Raw genomic sequence first — 22,080 nt, 5'->3', positions numbered from 1 at the left:
GGATCAACCCCTCCTCTTCCAGCATGCGCCTCAGGCGTCTGCTTCTCTGCAAGTATTTCTGGCCTTGTGCCACGTTCCCTAGAGCCGGGTGCACAGTCCACGGCAGCACTTCCCTAACACAGGCCTGCACTCCGTTTACTCGTGTGCATGTCTGTCCATGGACTCAGCTGTGAGGTGCTGGGCAGCAGGAAGGCAGAAGGTTGCAGAGGAAGTGTGGGGGCCCTGGAGGCCGCCGCCTAGACCCAAACCCTAGACTCTGCCCCCAAACAACTGGGTCAACTTAGGCAAGTTATTTACCTCTCTGGGCCTCAGTTTCATCATTCAGAAGATGAATAATTCCAGTTACACAAGTAAGCCCTCAATAACCGTTAGTTATTAATACATACCTGTGCATCTCTTATTTCCTGTATAAAAAAGCTTACATTTGTTGAATGAATAAATTTTCCTACAATTTCCTGTTGCTCCACGTAGATACCAAGTTCTACTTAGCCTTTGTTTTATTCAATCATGAAAGGAAGGCTCTCATCTCTAAGCATGTGCTTATTTTACCATTGGCTAAACGGGACCTTTTCTGTAAAGGAATTCAGCTTCTTGCCATTGTCGCTGGCCTGGTAGCAAACTCCACATGTGTCTGCTACACAGTTACCCCACAGAAGGGCAGGTCTGTTTATATAATTTACAGAGACATATTATCATGTCAAATCTTGCTGGCTCCCCTCAGCTGGCATGAGTCACGACAATCATGGGCTCTCCACAGCACAGGAGGGACTCATAGGGAAACTTTTTTTAATGCTGAAGCAATGCAAGATTACTGCAGTCATGAAATACTCCTTGAAAGTTTTTAAAATGTCAGTGTCTAAGCCCCAAATCCTTAACTGTCACAGCCCCAGCAACACGTCCCTGTGTAACAGCCCCAACCAAGACAGAAGATCAGAGCACACGGAACAGCGTGCTCAGGAGATGAGCAGGGGTGAAGACCAGGTGGGCACCAAGCTTCCCAGGTAACTTCCCTGGTAACTGTCCAGGTAAGGCAGCTCGGCCGACAGAGACCCAGGGCACTTGCTAGAAGAGGACAGCAGTGCCGCCTGGGAGCAACATAAAAGTCACCCGGAGGGGCCAGCTCCCTCAGCATCACCCGGAGGACAGCTGCAGACGAGGGGGTCGGCCCCTCCCTCCACGCCTCCCCATCCCGATGCTTTGTTGTCACCCCCCCTCCAACAGCTCAGCTCTCACCACTGCAGGCCTCGGCTGGGTAACTCCATGGCCCCATCCGAGCTCTAGACCCCACTCTCATGTGGTCAGGATTCACCAGTTTTCAATCCCCCCGCCCACCGCTGACCAGCGCTTCCTGGGAAACCACATTCCTCGCTGGCACTCGCGTGAGTTCCCAACTACTTGCTGGGACAATAAGAGAATAACCAAATTACTTAAAGTCAATCTGATCATTTTTGAAGACTAAGAGAAGGACCACCCCATGTGACAATGCATTTAATATTCTTTGAAAAGATAATTCCCTACTTACAGGTCTTCTGGTGGAAGCGCCTTGGACGGAGTGGTAGAATTCTGGCTGGACGCGGCTGCTTTTCTTGATTCTTCGTTTCCTCACTGAGATCTCCTGCTCGCTCTGGTGGTGAACCTCTACGGCAGGCTTGGCTTCTTCCAGCCGGGCAGCTGCAGCCGCTGCGGCCCGTCTCCTAAGGTGCCGAGGGCTGGCTCGGAATCCCTGGGGCAGGAAACACAAGCGAACAGATGCAGATTGGTCCTGAGTCAGTTGGGCAGTTCTCTGGGGCTAGTTGTACAGAGACGTCCAAAGACACCAGCTCTGTGAGCTCTTTGACCACCCAAAGTGAGCTCAAAGTGTAGTAAGGCTTGTGTGTCCTGCAAAGCATCTCGTGTTCCGGGGCCCAGAGTTATTCTACCTTAAGAGATGTTTTAATCTAGAAATGCTAGTTTAAAAAAAAGTAGGCAGGCATACTGCTTTACTTATGTGGATATAAGTCAGACTAAGTGTGAAGAAGGGGGGCTCCAGGTGGGCGTGAGGATGGTACAGGGAAAGGACCCAGTATTACCCCAGGGAAAGGGATGCTCTGCTTCCCTGGAAGTGGACTGTGCAGGAAGGAAGGCAGGAATGCAAGGCATCATCATGAAACACCTTAAAGGGAGGGTCTAACACCAAATGGCGGCAGGACAGTGCAGCAAACGGTATGGGTTTGGGGTGTCAGATGGGCTTGGGTCTAAATGCTGACCTGTTCATTACAGCTACACATTTATTAAACATTGATGATCTAATTTTTCCAGCCTAAGAAATGGATAACATTCTCCTCACAGGGTTTTTAGGTTTTAAATAACGTAACAGACGTAAAAGCAAACGTAAGCAGATACTATGCTTAGACGTAAAATTCTAAGCATAGTATCTGGCAGATACCATGTGCTCAATGAAATGTTAATTTTCCTTCCTTTTTACAGTATGGTGAGTATAAGGACAACTCGCTGGGCAAGGAAACAAGTTCAGCTGTGCATCTGGGAACGTGCACACGGTTTTGGAAAATACCAAAGAATTACATAAAATAACCTCTGTCCTGGAGTAGCTGACGATTTGCTGCAGAGCAGAAGTCTGCTGCAGAGTACACGAGCAGACTGGGATGGGCGATGCGGGGTGAGGGGCAGTGGAGGGCGCGAGGTGCAGACAGACCCTACAGGAGGAATCAATCGATGAAGCTGAGCTCAGCGGACGAGTGGAATGTGGAGAAGGGATAGAATTTATGTTCCAGGAAAGGGAACAACATAAGGCAAGAATGAAGAAGTAAAGTGATGGATGGATGGATGGATGGATGCATGGAATGTTTATGTAGCAATAAGAAACATTGCTTGATGATGTGCACACCCACATGCAGGGGAGCTCACAAAGGGACGAGGGGAGAGCCTGCCGTCTGATGATGGGGCCCTAGACACCAGGCTGAGGATGAAGGAGAAAAAGACAGAAGTTCTAGGTGACCCGCAAAGTCAAAGGAGGGCGGAGGTCAACAGAAATCAACAAGGGAGGAAATGCAAATGGATTTGGCAAAACTGAGGTCACAGTTTGGGCACTTTCTTCTTACCCCAAACACATGAGCTTGTTTCCACGTCTCCTCTGTGTGCAGGCCTGGGGGGAAGGTGTTCCTCAACCCCAAACAGGCCCAGAACATGCCCAGACTCCCGTATAACCCCAGGGCTGTGCAGCAGGTGCCGTGAAAAGGATGGAGAAGGGGGAACTGGGCCGATGGCTAAGCCGGGCTGCTTTTTAAATATGCAGGTTCCTGGATGTCCTCCCCCTACGCTCCCCTCCTCCCACACACTCACGCACATATACTCCATACTCTGATAGCTACTGAGGGGTTGAGTCACCACTAGGTGGCACTGATTTCCAGAAACATGTGCGCTGGTGGAATGAACTGAGTGTTCTGATGATACACTAGCTTCTGTCCCAGTGGGGTGAGCTAAGCATATTTCTTAGATAATGATGCAGAGTCTCCTTCTCTTATGCTCTTAGGAGTAATAAACAACCAAATTTTACTTAACTTCTATTATTACCAATAGTTCTCGAGGGCCTACAAATTCTAGAAACTCTTAGGAAAACTACATAAAACTCACTTAAAGTGACCAAAAAAAAAAAAAAAGTAAAACATGTTGGTACAGTCATTCTGGAGAACAATAACCCAGTAAATCCACACCCCTGTATCTACTCTGGAGAAACTCTGGCAAGTAGGCCCAAGAAGATATTCAAGCATTGCTTACAATAAAAATTAGAAACTGTTTAAATCAGTCTTTCCTCAACTTCTGTCACTTTCATTCCACCTTCACATTTTTCTAAGATTAGAGCACCATCATACACACCTCTGTGATTTATCTTATATCCAAATATACGTGGACTATTTTAAAAGAACTTCTTACAAGCACTACAGGGCAGTACACAGACAGCAAGCAGCCAAGCTATCTGGGTTCACACACAGCCTCTGTCACTTCCTAGCTGTGTGACCTTGAAGAGTTACTGAGAGAGTTATGTCCCCATCTGTAAAATGGAGATTAAAAACAGTACTTCATTCATAGGGATGTTGAGAAGCATAAATGAATTAATAAATGTAAAGTACTTAGAAAAGTGCCTGGCACACAGCAATATATATGGGTTGGCTATGATTATTAGGTATATTGCTTGTGTGAATAAAAGATATTCTTAAAGACAAAAGTGTGTTATTAATCAGATGTAAAAGGGAAAATGAATCACACTGCAGGTGTGCCCTGCTGATAGACACATGAGGTACCAACCACCCTGGTCATCAGGAGAGAGTTCCTTGCTCCAGAGAGTCCCAGGCACTTGTTGTCCTGAGAGTCTAACTGTCTGGGCTAGAACCCCAGCTCTCCCACTTACTAGGTGTACGATCTTGGACAAGTTACTTCTCTGAGCCTCAGATTCTTCCTCTGCCAAATGCATACAGTATTCCCCCTCTAGTAGTTACATGGTATTTAGATGAGATAGTCCACATCAGCCTCTTAGAACAGTACACAGATTACAGTACGCAGTCAATGCATTACCGCCTTATTATTACGGTTTCACTTCCTGGATGCTACAGCAGCAACTCACCTGCCGGCAGTTCAGAGCTATGATCACAAACACTGCAAACAGCACACAGTCATTACCGAGCAGGCATTTTTTTAATCTCCCTAAACCACTGTAGAGAATTATTGGTTTGGGGTTTATTACACTTGCTTGTCCTAAATACTATAAAAAGTAAGCCATGACTTTTAACAGAAGGAAATTTTCTTTTAAAACAGTAGGTGGTGCTATAAGCTCTCACAGGTGTTAATGGGATTTGACGGAGTCAGTATAAAGTCCATTTCTCCCTCTAGCCATTTGATCTTACCCGGATGCCCTTCAACCAGTAGGTGATGGGAACTTGGCAGTCTCTTGGTAGTGGACTTCTGCCATTTTTAGGCCACCCTGTTTTTAAATTTATTTATTTATTTATTTATTGAAGTATAGTTGACTTACAATGTTGTGTTAATTTCTGGTGTACAGCAGAGTGATTCAGATATATATCTATATATCTATATATAGATATATAGATATATAGATATCTTTTCCAGATTCTTTTCCCATATAGGTTATTACAAAATATTGAATATAGTTCCCTGTGCTATACTCGTATACTTGTCCTTGTAGATGATCTATTTTATATATAGTAGTATGTTATCTGTTAATCCCAAACTTCTAATTTATCCCTCCCTCCCTTTTCCCTTTGGTAACCATAAGTTTATTTTCTCTGTCTGTGAGTCTATTTCTGTTTTGTAAATAAATTCATTTATACCATCTTTTAGATTCCACAAATAAGTGATATCATATGATATTTTTCTTTCTCTTTTTGACTTACTTCTCTTAGTATGATAATCTCTAGGTCCATCCACATAGCTGCAAATGGCATTATTTCATTCTTTTTTATGGCTGAGTAGTATTCCATTCTACACATTTACCACATCTTTATTCATTCATCTGTCAATGGACATTTAGGTTGCTTTCATGTCTTTAGGCCACCCTGTTTTATCAGCACCCTTTGGGCAGTAACTTCTCAGATGCACAGTCCTGATACACAGCTAAGTCTGGGTGCTCCACAGCCCACTCTAGATCTTCCCTCTCAATAACCTGGTATAGTTCCCAGGGAGGTTCACGGTCAAGGATCAACCCATTGCAGTCTCTCTGCTTGGACACTGAATATTAAGCAGAGGGATGTAAAGACTGAAAATAGCAGAAGGAATTCATCAGTCTAGTGGATGCCCCAAAGACCTTCTGAAGCTGCCTACTTCTGTTATAACAATTCAGTTTTGATTGTAAATTCTACCATACATTTGTAATAAATTCTCTTTTGGTTTAAGTCAGAGTCAAATTCCATTGCCTGCAAACAAAACCCCTGATGCATACTCTTTCTGTTAGGTTTCACGTGGCTAGCTATTTTCCTCACACATCGAATACTCAGACTTAACCAGGCTGTTTGTTTAGACTGTCAAAAAAAGGAGAAGATATTAATAGCAATAATTTACTAAGCACCATTTAGGTGCTAAGCCTATTATATCCACTTCATAGACAACCAAACTGAAGCTTACCAGGAGTAAGTAACCTACCTAAGGCCAAAACTCACAAATAGAAAAGCTCGTCTTTCTAACTCCAAACCCGTGCCCTCTCCACTTTGCTCTTAGGTAGGGAGGTTATAAGGCAGTAATGCATTCAGAGCTAATCTTCTACATATACTCAGAACATATGTTGACTGATTAAAACAAGAAATGTCTACAAACGTTTTAGATAAGTCAGGCAGAAATTGAAAAAGTTAACATTTTCAAGTAAGAATTATTGTTATATAAGATCAAAGCACCATCCAGTTTACTGATGAAGCATCTGAACAAATGGAAACTTAATGCAATGAGTATTTATATAGAATTGTTTTTGTGTTATTGCTGTACCTGAAAAGCTAAGGTTTATAGGTAAAGACATAGATTTACCATATTCAAATATTATGAAGCTCAATAAGCTGATGTTTATAAAGCATGTAATGCCCCATAAAAACCCTACGATTCTCCTCATCCAAGGCTAGAAATAAAGTATAGAGTAGAAGTTCTTGAATCCATGGATAAAATTCAAGGGAGATGGAGCAGGCAATCAATGAACTTGGATGGGGAAAAATATGTCTATTTTCACTAAACGCTAATTAAAACTTAGCATAGGGTTTCCCTAGTGGCTCAGTGGTTAAGAATCTGCCTGCCAATACAGGGGACACAGGTTCGAGCCCTGGTCCGGGAAGATCCCACATGCCGCGGAGCAACTAAGCCCATGCGCCACAACAACTGAGCCTGTACTCTAGAGCCCGTGAGCCACGACTACTGAGCCCACGTGCCACAACTAGTGAAGTCCACGTGCCTAGAGCCCATGCTCTGCAACAGAGAAGCCACCGCAATGAGAAGCCCATGCACCGCAACAAAGAGTAGCCCCTGCTCGCCACAACTAGAGAAAACCTGCACGCAGCAACAAAGACCCAATGCAGCCAAAAATAAACAAAGTAAATAAATTTTTAAAAACAAACAAACTTAGCATATCCCTCAATTATAAATGCAGGCCATAAACCTGGTATTATTAGCAATATCTGACTTTTGCCACTAAAAGAAATCACAGATATTTAAATATTAAATTATAGTGGCTGAAGATATCTTGAAATACCATTTACATTCATTGCTACTTCAAAATCAAAGTAGTTATTAAACCTGTTACTAGATCTTGTTATTTAATGCATTAATAAATACATATATTGCTGTCAAAAAATTCTTTTAATTGAAATTGTAATTTGAATTGAAGTAAGGTTGATTTACACTGTTGTGTTAGTTTCAGGTGTACAGCAAGGTGATTCAGTCATACATATTCTTTTTCAGATTCTTTTCCATTATAGGTTATTATAAGATATTGAGTATAGTACCCTGTGGGGTACCCTAGGTCCTTGTTGGTTATCTATTTTATACAGAGTAGTGTGTATCTGTTCATCCCATACTCTTAATTTATCCCTCCCCCTCTTCACCTTTGGAAATCATAAATTTGTTTTTTATGTCTGTGAGTCTGTTTCTATTTCATGAATAAGTTCATTTGTACTATTTTTTAGATTCCACAAACGAGTGATATCAGATATTTGTCTTTCTCTGACTTACTTCACTTAGTTAAAGATAATCCCTAGATCCATCCATGTTGCTGCAAATGGCATTATTTCACTATTTTTTAATGCAGAGTTATTTTCCGTTGCATATATATATCACATCTTCTTTATCCATTCATCTGTTAATGGACATTTAGATTGTTTCCATGTCTTGGCTACTGTAAATAGTGCTGCAATGAACACTGGGTGCATGTATCTTTTCAAATTAGAGCTTTTGTCTTTTCCAGATACATGCCTAGGAGAAGGATTGCTGGATCACATGGTAACTCTATTTTTAGTTTTTTGAGGAACCTCCATACTGTTTTCCATAGTGGCTGCACCAATTTACTTTCCCACCAACAGTGCAGGAGGGTTCCCTTTCCTCCACACCTTCTCCAGCATTTTATCATTGGTAGACTTTTTGATGATGGCCGTTCTGAACAGTGCAAGGTGATACCTCATTATAGTTTTGATTTGCATTTCTCTAATAATTAGCGATGTTGAGCATCTTTTCATGTGCCTGTTGGCAACCTGTATGTTTTCTTTGGACTCTTCTGCCCATTTTTTTGATTTTGTTGTTTGGTTTTTTGTTATTAAGTTGTATGAGTTGCTTGTATATTTTGGAAATTAAGCTCTTGTCAGTCAGTCACATCATTTGCAAATATTTTCTCCCAGTCCACAGGTTGTCTTTTCATTTTGTTTATGGTTTCCTTTGCTGTGCAAAAGCTTATAAGTTTGATTAGGTCCCATTTGTTTATTTTTGCTTTTATTTCCAATGCTTTGGGAGACTGACCTAAAAAAACATTGGTACAATTTAAGTCAGATAATGTTTTGCCTACGTTCTCTTCTAGGAGTTTTATGGTGCCATATCTTATGTTTACACCTTTAAGCCATTTTGGGCTTATTTTTGTGTATGGTGTGAGGGTGTGTTCTAACTTCATTGATTTACATGAGGCTGTACAGTTTTCCCAACACCACTTGCTGAAGAGACTGTCTTTTCTCCATTGTATATTCTTTCCTCCTTTGTCGAAGATTAATTGACAGTAGGTGTGTGGGTTTACTTCTGGGCTCTCTATTCTGTTCCATTGATCTATATGTCTGTTTTTATGCCAATAGCACACTGTTTTGATTACTGTAGCTTTGTAGTATTGTCTGAAGCCTAGAAGGGTTATGCCTCCAGCTTTGTTCTTTTTCCTCAAGGTTGATTTGGCAATTCTAGGTGAAAAATTTTTTTAACAATTTATAATTATATTTCAATTTAAATGGTTTTCTCTGTAACTCTGTTTATTATTTTATGCATTTAAAAACATTCTGAGAATGAGTCCATGAGCTAAACCTGACTGTCAAAGGGGTTTGTGACATAAAAGAGGTCCAGAATACATAGAACCACAGAAATGTCCATAAAGAGACTCCTAGCTGCTCACCAAAATCTGTGTTTGCCTCTTTTCCTTGGGCACAAGCTAGACTACATTTCCCAGCCTCCCTTGCAGGTAGGCAGGGCCATGTGACTGAGTTCTAGCCAATGGAATACGGACACGTATGCCACTTCTGGACCCAGTCCACAAACAAATCCTACAGCCATTTCTCCATGCTCTTCTCTTTGGGCTGGGATGACCTTCAGAGAAAGCTTGAAAGTCATGTATTAAAGATGGCAGTGCTTTCATCACCCTAGGTCCCTGAATAACTGCCTGGAGGAAGCCACTCTGCCAACCTGCTCAACCACCTGCACCTCTAAATGAGCAACAAATATACTTCTATTTTGTTTGAGCCGTTGAACAATTGTACACTGAAGTGTGCATTTGCCATAGGAATTTCCATGACCTAATCAGTGTTCCTCAAACTTTATCAAGTGTCAGATCCTCCAGGAAAGCTGATTAAAACACAGATTGCTGGGACTTCCCTGGTGGTCCAGTGGTAAAGAATCTGCCTTCCAATGAAGGGGACACGGGTTTGATTCCTGGTCAGGGAACTAAGATCCCACATGCCGTGGGGTAACTAAGCCCATGCACCACAACTACTGAGCTTGTGCACCTCAACGAAAGAGCCCACGTGCCGCAAACTACAGAGCTCATGCGCCCTGGAGCCTGTGCGCCACAACTAGAGGGAGAAAACCCACATGCCACAACTAGAGAGGAGCAGTGTGTCTCACCATGAGGACAAGGACACTGGCAGCAGAAGTTCTGGGAAGTACTCCTTGGCGTGAGTCCTCCCGGAGTCCACCATTAGCCCCACCAAAGAGCCCAGGTAGGCTCCAGTGTTGGGTCGCCTCAGGGCAAACAGCCAACAGGGAGGGAACTCAGCCCCATCCATCAGCAGACAAGTGGATTAAAGTTTTACTGAGCTCTGCCCACCAGAGCAACAGCAAGCTCTACTCACAACCAGTCCTTCCCATCAGGAAACTTGCTCAAGCCTCTTAGACAGCCTCATCCACCAGACGGGCAGACAGCAGAAACAAGGAAAACTACAATCCTGCAGCCTGTGGAACAAAAACCACATTCACAGAAAGATAGACAAGATGAAAAGGCAGAAGGCTATGTACCAGATGAAGGAACAAGATAAAACCCCAGAAAAACAACTAAATGAAGTGGAGATAGGCAATCTTCCAGAAAAAGAATTCAGAATAATGATAGTGAAGATGATCCAGGACCTCGGAATAGGAATGGAGGCAAAGATCGAGAAGATGCAAGAAATGTTTAACAAAGACCTATAAGAATTAAAGAACAAACAAACAGAGATGAACAATACAATAACTGAAATGAAAAATACCCTAGAAGGAATCAATAGCAGAATAACTGAGGCAGAAGAACGGATAAGTGACCTGGAAGAGAGAATGGTGGAATTCACTGCTGCAGAACAGACTAAAGAAAAAAGAATGAAAAGAAATGAAGGCAGCCTAAGAGACCTCTGGGACAACATTAAATGTAACAACATTCACATTACAGGGGTCCCAGAAGGAGAAGAGAGAGAGAAAGGACCTGAGAAAATATTTGAAGAGATCATAGTCGAAAACCTCCCTAACATGGGAAAGGAAATAGCCACCTAAGTCCAGGAAGTGCAGAGAGTCCCATACAGGATAAACCCAAGGAGAAACATGCTGAGACACATAGTAATCAAATTGGCAAAAGTTAAAGACAAAGAAAAATTATTGAAAGCAGCAAGGGAAAAACGACAAATAACATACAAGGGAACTCCCATAAGGTTAACAGCTGATTTCTCAACAGAAACTCTACAAGACAGAAGGGAGTGGCATGACATATTTAAAGTGATGAAAGGAAAGAACCTACAACCAAGATTACTCTACCCGGCAAGGATCTCATTCAGATTCAATGGAGAAATCAAAAGCTTTACAGACAAGCAAAAGCTAAGAGAATTCAGCACCACCAAACCAGCTCTACAACAAATGCTAAAGGAACTTCTCTAAGTGGAAAACACAAGAGAAGAAAAGGATCTACAAAAACAAACCCAAAACCATTAAGAAAATGGTCATAGGAACATACATATCAATAATTACCTTAAATGTAAATGGATTAAATGCTCCAACCAAAAGACACAGACTTGCTGAATGGATACAAAAACAAGACCCATATATATGCTGTCTACAAGAGACCCACTTCAGACCTAGGGACACATACAGACTGAAGGTGAGGGGATGGAAAAAGATATTCCATGCAAATGGAAATCAAGAGAAGGCTGGAGTGGCAATACTCGTATACTTTTTAATTGAAGTATAGTTGACTTACAATGTTTTGTTAGTTTCAGGTGTACAGCAAAATGATTCAATTATACTTATACATACATTGGGTTGTCCAAAAAGTTTGTTCAGGTTTTCCTTAACCATCTTACGTAAAAACCTGAATGAACTTTTTGGCCAACCCAATATATATTCTTTTTCAGGAAAAAAAAAAAAAAGATACAGGGAACAGTCACACAGGATCATCCAGTGGGACAGCCGCTCTGCTTCACACAGTCATTCAGGGCACCAGGCACCTTCCACCTTGTGGCTCGTGAGGTGCCCAATGTCCTCTCCACATTGCCAGTTTATGGAGAAACAGCCAGGATTGTGTGCAGATGGTGTCCATCGGCCAGGCCTACAAACAGCACCCATTACTTCTCGCAGTTCATTAACCAGAACCTATTTATGTGGGCAATCACTGAACTGCAAGGGAAGCTGAAAAACGTGGTTAGGCCACGTGCCCAGAACAAAGAGAACACTGGTGTCAGTGAGTGCAGCAGACTCTGCCATAGAGCTGGTCGCAAAACCAATTCCCCAGCCACCCACCTCCTTTGCTAGTCCTCTTCTCTCTGGCAGTGTGAGCCTCACCAACTACAACTCCTGGGGCCTCAGACAAACTGAGACAAAAAGAGTTCCCTACACACGTCTTGTTACACAGCCAAACATAATTTGAGCCCCATTTATCGAACACTTTCCCAACACTGTTCAGCTGGTTAACTTCACCCAACCCTAACTCTTTAGAATTGCATAAATAATCATAATTTCTAGTTTTCAAGCATTTCCCATGTGCCAAACACTGAGCATGCATTATTTCATTATTTCTTGTAGTATTCCTAGGAGGTAAATATTTTAATGCCATTTTACAGATTAAAGAAAAATATACACTTAGAAGTTTGCCTAAGTCTTAGCAAGTATCTGCTCTACGATTGAGCCTTCAGGCAACCAGACTTGCCCTCTCCATAAGGGGTCAGCAAACTATAGCCCTCAGGCCAGGTCTGACCCACTATCTATTTTTGCAAAGTTATATTGGCATATAGCCATGCCCACTCCCATTCATTGCCCATGGCTACTTCTGCACTAGAAAGGAGCACAGTTGAGTAGCTGCAACAGAGTTCACATGCCCTGCAAAGTCAAAAATCTCTAACAGGGGGTCCATTACAGAAAATCTTTGCCATCCACTGCTCTGCAGTATCCTGTAGGGCCTGGAGCACTCTGCCTCTTTCATAGACTGAGAAGTAACTCTGACTCAGCGTTTTGGGTCGGCTAATCTGTGCTCTGCCCCGACAACCTGGTCTGTGAAATATACAGGTCAGTCTAGTATCCCTCTGGCAGCCTGGTCTACTCCGTCTGTTTGTGGTTTCACAGGCAGATTTAACAACATCTGTTACCCTGTTTCATCAAACACATAGATGATACTACCAAAGGATGCACTTGCATTATTTTCTTATAAGGATTATGCCTATTCCCCAACGATTTTTTTATATTTGGACTGTAACCACCAAGCCAAAGGTTTGCACAAATTTATCAACCCTACAGCTTTTGATACGACAGCTTTCCCGCCTTCACCATTCCCACCTCCTGCTTTGGTTTTTCGAGATAAAGCCATCAGCACAGAGCGACAGTGAATTTTATGGGCAGTGGCTGTCCAGTAAGGCAAGGCTTATTCTGTTGAAACTGGCCTTGTTGATGGAATTCATCATCATTTTTTTTTTTTTACCAAAATGAACCATAAAAAGAATCTAAGTATGCTTGGCTTTTAAAAGACTCAGAATATGGAACCTACATTACGTTCACATTAACATCAAGTTCAAAGTAGGGTAGAAATTGCATCTACTTACTCAAAACTAGAAAAAGGGCATTTTAGTGGATGCTGTGGGGCACCACCCAAACTCCAGCTTCATGAGCCAGATGCAAAGACTGCTGGCAGCCCCTGGCTTTTAGCTGAAGCCCTATGTGGGAATTACCCTCAGCCTGAGCGCTAGCTGCCTGGACACCATCACCCCCTCTTCCAGGGCGAACGCTGGTCAGGGGGAAATGGCGAGTCGTTGCCTCAGTTAGAAACCACTCTGAAGGGCCCCTCAGCTCCAGAACACTCTGTGGGATCAGCTGAGGCCCTGTTGCATATGCATCACAATTCAACTTCCTCCTCTGCCGGATCCTGCTTCCCTGTTCCCTTTAAGAGTTCTTCCTGAGGGCACCCTCACCCGTCAATCTCCTGCACACAATTTTCATCTCCAAGTCTATTTCCCTGGGAAACTGACCTGCAACGAACAGGAAGTCTGATTTCCTAAGCAGCAGGGTCAATAACTGATGCGTCATATTTAACACCCAATGACAGCAAAGAATCAGCAGTAAAGAGATTCTGGGGACAGCAAATCCATCAGTACAAAAAATGACAGCAACAGCAAAACATTGGGCAGTACGTACATCAAACACAAGTAGCATCAGGATAGAGAACGAGCAGGCATCTGGGAAGTGAGGTGGGGGGTAGACGGAGGTCTAGAGCAAGGCTAAGGAGGACAAAACAGGAGAGTCATTGCCATCTGCTCTCCTGCAGCCGGAGCTCCGGGCGCAGACAGTCATGTGCAGTGGCAGTCTCTATAAATAGCAAAGCAAGCAGCAAATCATAACCCAGCCTTTGTAATTACACACTGAGGGAGTCTCACAGATGATTCTTTAGATATGAGCACGGTCGGCTTGCAGGCAGCCTTTTCTGAGCTACCCACTCACAGACAGTAACCAGCCACTGTGTCTACAAAATAGGAATGTGCCAGAGACACCATCCTTTTCAAGGTAAAAAGCTAGATAATATAAAACAGGAGGCGTGTTTTGTGGAGTGTTTACAACTTCCCAGTTGCTAAGATGCCAAATAGCACCCAAACAGCAAGATGACTGAAGTGGTAAACCAGTCACACAAAGCAGAGGTCATAAACATCAGTCCTAAGAAAGAAGGCAACCCAGAGGCAGCCCAAAGGAACAACAAAAAGGGCACGGGGAGGAAAGGCAGAGGAGACGTGATGCTGTGTGCTCACTGAATGTGCAGGAGAAAACGAAGATGTGAAAGGAAAGAAGGAAAATAGGAAAGGGGGGAAAAGTCCAACTTGTGCTCATTTGTAACAAGTCACAGCAAAGTCCTAACAAGTGGTCACTCAGTCTTTTCAAGGGCATCCGTAAGCATCTTCAATACCTGTTACAAAATCAGAGTCTTGAAGAGACTAAAGTCCATTTATCAGACAGTGCAGCAGAAACCACTCAAGACACAGGCGAGGGCAGCGGACTACGTACGACCAAGACAAAATAAAAGACCTAAATGTGTATGCAAATTGAATAACTAACACTACACAAAGAAGGAACGGTGGTGAAATTAACCTTAAAAGTACAGTTATATCAACAGCGTCCCCAACAAGCTATTCTCAATTAACAGCTCAGTCTTAAGGTCCAACTTAATCCCAATATGATATTGTTTCGTGAGAAATTCCTAAATTGAGGCTGATATGACTCAGGACAACTCAGGCACGAGACAGATGGTGTAGCAACCAGGCCTGCCAAGGGTCATGAGTCTATACAGGCAAAGATCCTGTGGGTGGGCACAGCCGTGGGAGGCTCCAGTCGGGTGTGCAGGAGTATTAGGGCACCGGCTGATTAGCTCAGGCAGAGCGGGACCTGGGTGGCCCTAAGGGGTAGAAGCCCCAAGACTCCTGGGTGTCCTCTCTGTTGTCCACCTCCTTCCCACTCTGAGCTCCACCTCCTTCCCACTCTGAGCTCCCGAACTTCCCCCAGGGTCTAGCAACTAAAAGGCATCAGCCCTTCGGTCGGCACCTGTTCTGATTGATCAGTGCCCACTGCTCAGGGCAGGATTTCAAGTCCCAAAGGTGAGCTACAGCACTAGCACAGGGAAGTGGAGGAGGCATTTACTGAGCCCTGGGCCAGGAGTAGGGGATGGATGTTTGCCAAGCTCAGCACCAAGCCCCAGGCACATGCCTGGGAAGCAAGCCAGAGACTCGATGGGTACAAGCTTCCAGCACACACAGCGACGATCAGAAATGTCTCCGAAGTATCACCAGTCCCCACGGGGGATGGGCAGGGCGCTCCCACTCACAGTCTGAAGGCTGAACCTTTGCCCCCAAAGAAACTAACTGAATGTGTACTTGGTCTGTGTTCCAGGTCTTTAATGCTTTTCTGGCAGCACATTTACTCTCAAAGTCTGCTTACCCTGAAGACTGACTCATCAGCAAGAAGAAAAAAATTGTTTTCACAACCTAATATCTTCTGATAACTGATAAGTAAAGAGAGAGAGAGAGAAGGAGCAGAGAGCTAAAAGGACCAAGGGCCAAACAAAAACAGCTAATCAGACAATGAAAAACGTGAGCTAGTCCAGTCTGGGGGTAGCTGCGGCATCACTTATGGTGCATTTCTGCTCTGTCTTTGACCTATATCACACGGACATCAGCAAAATCTCTGCATTAGAAGTCACCTTGTACTGACTTTTTCCTGAGATGATGTTATTGAATAGTAGCTAAAAGCTTTAAAGAGATTTGGTTACTCTCTCTTGCAGTTATTTGGGCAAGGGCTAGGAACTTTTTAACCTAGATCATATGATCCTGTTGACTTTCCCAGTAGACTGATTAAAGTGGTGTTTATTTCAATGTGGCTTTTTTTTTTTTAAACAGCATTTATCGCAGTTTGACTCATTTAAAATGTATTTGTGGACATGAAGTCAGAAACATGCTTCTTTTTCCTTTGTCCTTCATTGTTCCTACCTGTACATGGCACAAAGTCCATTCTCATTAAGTTTGGGGTTTGATTTTCTTTTTTAAAGATCTAGTTGTCTAAAACTTGCAGACAAGAACAAATTAGAAAGTTAAACCCTCCCAAACGAGTATACCACACTCTTTTCAAAGTATATAAATCAATGGATGTCCCTGTTTTGTACCTCGAAACACATCTCTCCAGAGTAATACCTGGGAAGTTAGTAAATAGCATCCTGATGTTTTTCCTATGCTTACACAGATATTTACAGACAAATAAACAATAATTTTTAACAAAAATAGGATCTTGCTATACATATTGGGTTGCACTTTGCTCTTTTTATCTAACAATGATAGAGACAGCATTTCAGATTTACATTATTTTTTTTTTCTACTTTTATTTATTTATTTATTTATTTATTTATTTATTTATTTTTGGCTGTGTTGGGTCTTCGGTTCGTGCGAGGGCTTTCTCCAGTTGCGGCAAGCGGGGGCCACCCTTCATCGCGGTGCGGGGACCGCTCTTCATCGCGGTGCGCGGGCCTTTCACTATCGCGGCCCCTCCCGCTGCAGGGCACAGGCTCCAGACGCGCAGGCTCAGCAGCTGTGGTTCACGGGCCCAGCTGCTCCGTGGCATGTGGGATCTTCCCAGACCAGGGCTCGAACCCGTGTCTCCTGCATTAGCAGGCAGATTCTCAACCACTGCGCCACCAGGGAAGCCCCAGGTTTTTTCTTTTATAAACAGTGCAATAAACAAGATGTATATATATCTTTAACTAAATCTTTACTTTGAAATGGAATTACCAGGCCACAGAAAAATTACATTGTAAAGATACCACCAAATGTGTCTCTAAAAATGCTGAACCAACCACATTTCTAGCAATGCTCTGAAAGCCCTATTTCCTCCTATCACCATCAACACTGGAGAGTATCAATCTTTTTATTTCTTGCCAGTCTGATGGGTAAAAAACAAGTCTTAATTTGTATTTTTTATTAGTAAAAAAATATGGAAATCTTTTCATATTTTTATCAGCCTTTTTTTTTGTTTTCTTCTTTGAATTGTCCGTTCACATCCTTTACTCATTTTTCTACAAATTGTATGTATGTGCCATATTGCTTTTGTGGAAGCTTTTTATATAATTCAAATACAATTATTTGCTATATATGCAGCAAGTATGTTTGCCTAGGTTACAACCTGCCTTTTAATCTTACAGTACAGAAGTCTACAATTCTTTTACTCAAATCTGCCCATCTTTTCCTTTATGATTTCTATTTTTTGAATTTTTATTGAAATAATACTTGATCTACAATGTTGTGTTAGTTTCAGGAACTAAGAGCAAAGTGATTCAGTTATACATATACATATGAATATATATTCATTTTTTACATCCTCTTCCATTATAGGTCATTACAAGATATTGAGTATAGTTCCTTGAATAGAGTTCCCTGTGCTATACAGTAGGTCCTTGTTGGTTATCTATATTATATATAGTAGTGTGTACATTTTAATCCAAAACTCCTAATTTATCTGTCCCCCCCTCCTTTATGACTTCTAAACTTTGTTTTTTCCTAGGAAGTTTCTCCCAGCTTGCAAGATTACAAAATGTTCTCCTATATCTTCTTCAATTTCTTACCTCCTTTAAGTGCACGTTTACAATCCATCTGGAATTACATGCATATTTTTAATCCATCTGAAATTAATTTTTGACTATAGTGTGAAATATAGACTAATTTTACTTCCAATGGGTAATATCATCCATTGAATTATCTATTCTTTCTCCAGAGTTTATTTTATTTATTTTTAATTTTTTAAATGTTTATTTTTTATTATAGAAAATTTCAAAATATATAAAAGAAAGTAGAAGTCAGGTAAGCTGGGACCTAGGACCCTCTACCTGAACACTTGCACATGCACCTGGACAAACATCTCCTCGGGCAACAGATACAAAGAAACTATAAGGGACTAAAAATAACTACACCCATGCCCATTTGGGGCAAATTATGAACAATAAGAAACAAAACGGCCAAGAATCAACTGTCACTTCTGAGGTGCTGGGAGCAAAAGCAGGGTACTGCGCATGATCCCTGCGCCACCAAGGGGGGGCGCCACCAAGGGGGTGGGCGGCCCACCTAAGCCACCCCTCTGGCCCCACCCATCCAACTGCCCCCACCCAAACCCTATTTAAGGGACCAGCTTGCTCCACCTCAGGGAGTGAGCAAGGGCACCTGTTACTTGTTTTCCCTCCCTCCTGCTGCTGCTCGAACTCCAATAAGGCCTTGCCTGAATTTCTCACCTGGCCTCTTATCAATTTCTATTGATTAAAGAGTCCAACGACCCAGGTTGGTAACAAGAGTATAAAGAACTCTAAGTACCCACCACCCAGCCTCAGCAACTATCAATCCATCCCTTTTGATTCAAAATGCCATTTTTATCATTTACTAAACCTCTACATATACTTGGATGTACATCTGAACAATCTGCTCTGTTCCACTTTAATCAAAGTGGTTATTTTTATAAAAATATAGAAACATAAAAATTTTTGTAAAAACAATAGGAATATACTTTATACTACATTATAATGAGCTGAAAAATATAGTAAGATACAAGCCCATTACTGTAACAAATAAATCCAAAAATACGGTGATATAAACAAGATAGAAATTCATCTTCCTCGCGGCTAATTCTTGCGGCTGCCAGGTGCCTCTAACCCATGAGATCAGCCAAGGACCAGGATCCTACTCCATTGCTGCTCTGCCTTCCCCAAAGGCATGCCTTGTCCACATGGTGGAACTTGGTCACCCACCACCACAATTCCTTTCCAAACAGAGGAAAGGAAGGAACCAAAGGAGACAAGCAACTCTCTCTCTCAAGGACTCAACCTGTAACGTGCGTGCATCACTTCTGCTAACATCCAACTGGACAAAACTGCAGGACAGGCTGAGAAATGGAGGCTGTCGCTAGTTCACCATATGCCCAGTTATAACCACAGCATTCATTTATATTACAAAAATAAGGGAAGGATGAACTTTGAGGAAAAATCACAGTTCTTACTATAAAAATGAGTGTAAAAATTGTGTACCATAGACTTGTATTGATTATCTTTAAAGGCACTTAAAAGAGTCATCAAATTTAAAAGCAAATTATGCTGTTTCATATTATAGAAAGACAAGAATTCCAAAATTTCTAACTCTAAGTGATGACAGGAAACCATGAATAGCAGATATTTTCAAACAGATCAGACAAATAAAGGTGATGTTTGAATAACAAATGAGAAAGTAACTGCTGTTTTAAGTTTGTAGAATAGAATGTTTTGAAAATGGATATTTGGACACAATTCTACTAACAAAGGACTTTGTTCCCCTAAAAAAATGTAAGTTTATTACCTAGAAAAGCTCTAATTTTACAGATTTTTAAATTTTTCAAGAGAGTTCTTCAATCTGCTTAAAACCACCCAAATGAATATTTTCAGTGAGTTTTGGCATCATTTGTTAAAAACATAAAAATCAATTCCATCAGATTCATTTATAAGAAAACAAACTGACATCAGGAAAAATGAAAATTTACATTGGCACAGGGACTGGTTTCGTGGAAGACAATTTTTCCACAGACGGGGTGCAGGGGAGGGCAGCGATGGTTCAGGAGGTAATGTGAGCAATGGGGAGCAGCAGATGAAGCTTCGCTCACTCTCCCACTGCTCAACTCCTGCTGTGAGGCCCAGTTCCTAACAGGCCCCGGACTGGAACCCGTCCACAGCCCAGGGGTTGGGGACCCCTAATATATATACATATATATCCCTTTTAAAATATACTCTAGGGCTTCCCTGGTGGCGCAGTGGTTAAGAATCCACCTGCCAATGCAGGGGACATGAGTTAGAGCCCTGGTCTGGGAAGATCCCACATGCTGCAGAGCAACACAACTACTGAGCTTGCACTCTAGAGTCCGTGAGCCACAACTACTGAGCCCATGTGCCACAACTACTGAAGCCCGCATGCCTAGAGTCTGTGCTCTGCAACAAGAGAAGCGACCGCAATGAGAAGCCCACGTACTGCAACGAAGAGTAGCCCCCGCTTGCCGCAACTAGAGAAAGCCCTCACACAGCAACGAAGACCCAACACAGCCAAAAATAAATAATAAATAAATAAATAAATAAAATTTTTTTAAATCCTTTTAGTTTCTGGCACATGGTATTGAAGCCCCTTCAGGGTCCATTTATCCATCTGCCATTCATCTTTCTTTGTGTCCACATTTACTTGGGTTTCATTTATGCAATAATTCAACTAAGATATTTGAGGCCTCCTATGTGCAGCACCGTAAGCCATGGAAACAAAAAGTGAAGAGACACAGAACTCAGCCCAGGAGTGGCCAGTCCAGAGGGGAATGCAGACGTAAAGCAAGGGATGCAATTAAGGTAACATGAAGCATGCTCAGGAGACACTGCACAGCAACTGAGAGATGGTCAGTTCATGGGGGAGGGAAGCACTGGGTGAGAAGCCAGGGTCACGGCTTCAAAAATGAGTCAAGGGCAAGGAAAGGCCTGCTGGCCAGAGAAAGGGTGAAAATAATTGATGAGCTAGGAGGCTAGAGTTGAGATCAGAAACTTGACAAGGTGTTATTCCATTTTTTCCTTTACTTACTCCAAGGTAGCTACGTGGTGACCCTGATGGGTTTTTTAAAGAAGGTTGGGGACCCCCTAACGTTCCTGAGTGGAAAGCTTATTAACTGAGTCCATGGGAAGATGCACTCTCCCCAACCTGGTACACTTATGCCTCACCTCAGACTTTTGGAGAACCTAAAAGAGAAGACAGAGGGGACACAGAAAATGAAGTACTAGGACCCAAGAATCTGTCATGACCACATTCATGATTCTGCTATTAAAATGCAAGCATTTCTCAACCAACAAGGACGTTATTTCCAAAATACACAAAAAGCTTATACAACTCAATAACAAAAAGACAAACAACCCAATCAAAAACTGAGCAGAAGATCTAAATAGACATTTCTCCAAAGAAGACATACAGATGGCCAACAGGCACATGAAAAGATGCTCAGCATCACTAATTATTAGAGAAATGCAAATCAAAACTACAATGAGGTTCCACCTCACACCAGTCAGAATGGCCATCATCACAAAGTCTACAAATGAGGACTTCCCTGGTGGTCCAGTGGTAATGAATCTGCCTTCCAATGCAGGGGACGCAGGTTCGATCCCTGGTTGGGAACTAAGATCCCACATGCTGCGGGACAACTAAGCCCGCGTGCCACAACTATTGAGCTCATGAGTCTCAATGAGAGAGCCCGCGTGCCGCAAACTACAGAGCCCACATGCTCTGGAGCCCACGAGCCACAACTACAGAGACCATGCGCACTGGAGCCCACATGCCACAACCAGAGAAAGAAAACCCACACGCTACAACTAGAGAGAAGCCTGAGCGCCACAACAAAAGATCCCACATGCCTCAACGAAGATCCCAAGTGCTGCAACTAAGACCTTAGGCAGCCAAAAAGAATAAAGAAAATAAATAATAATTTTTTTTAAAAAGTCTACAAATAATAAATGCTGGAGAGGGTGTGGAGAAAAGCGACCCCTCCTACACTGCTGCTGGGAATGTAAATTGGTGCAGCCACTATGGAGAACAGTACAGTTTAAAAAACTAAATATAGAGCTACCATATGATCCAGAAATCCCACTCCTGGGCATATATCCAGACAAAACTATAATTCAAAAAGATATATGCACTCTTATATTCACAGCAGCAGTATTCACAATAGCCAAGACATGGATACAACCTAAATGTCCATCAACAGATGAATGGGTAAAGAAGATGTGGCACATATATACCATGGAACATTACTCAGCCATAAAAAAGAATGAAATAATGCCATTTACAGCAACCTGGA

At 42.4% G+C, this 22,080-nt stretch overlaps 1 protein-coding gene across 1 annotated transcript in view; it reads right to left on the bottom strand.

Annotated features, from left to right (window-relative positions):
• Nucleotides 1-22,080, bottom strand: part of LOC103018155 (dystonin) — a 489,012-nt gene that overhangs the window by 442,995 nt on the left and 23,937 nt on the right. Inside the window, 1 exon segment of the mRNA XM_057554087.1 lies at nt 1,523-1,723. Coding sequence (XP_057410070.1) covers nt 1,523-1,723 — 201 coding nt within the window.

The sequence above is a fragment of the Balaenoptera acutorostrata genome, chromosome 10 (genome assembly GCF_949987535.1).
Source record: "Balaenoptera acutorostrata chromosome 10, mBalAcu1.1, whole genome shotgun sequence".
NCBI lineage: Eukaryota > Metazoa > Chordata > Mammalia > Artiodactyla > Balaenopteridae > Balaenoptera > Balaenoptera acutorostrata.
The sequence above is the reverse complement of the archived record's forward strand: the minus strand, read 5'-3'. Positions and strand labels throughout refer to the sequence as shown.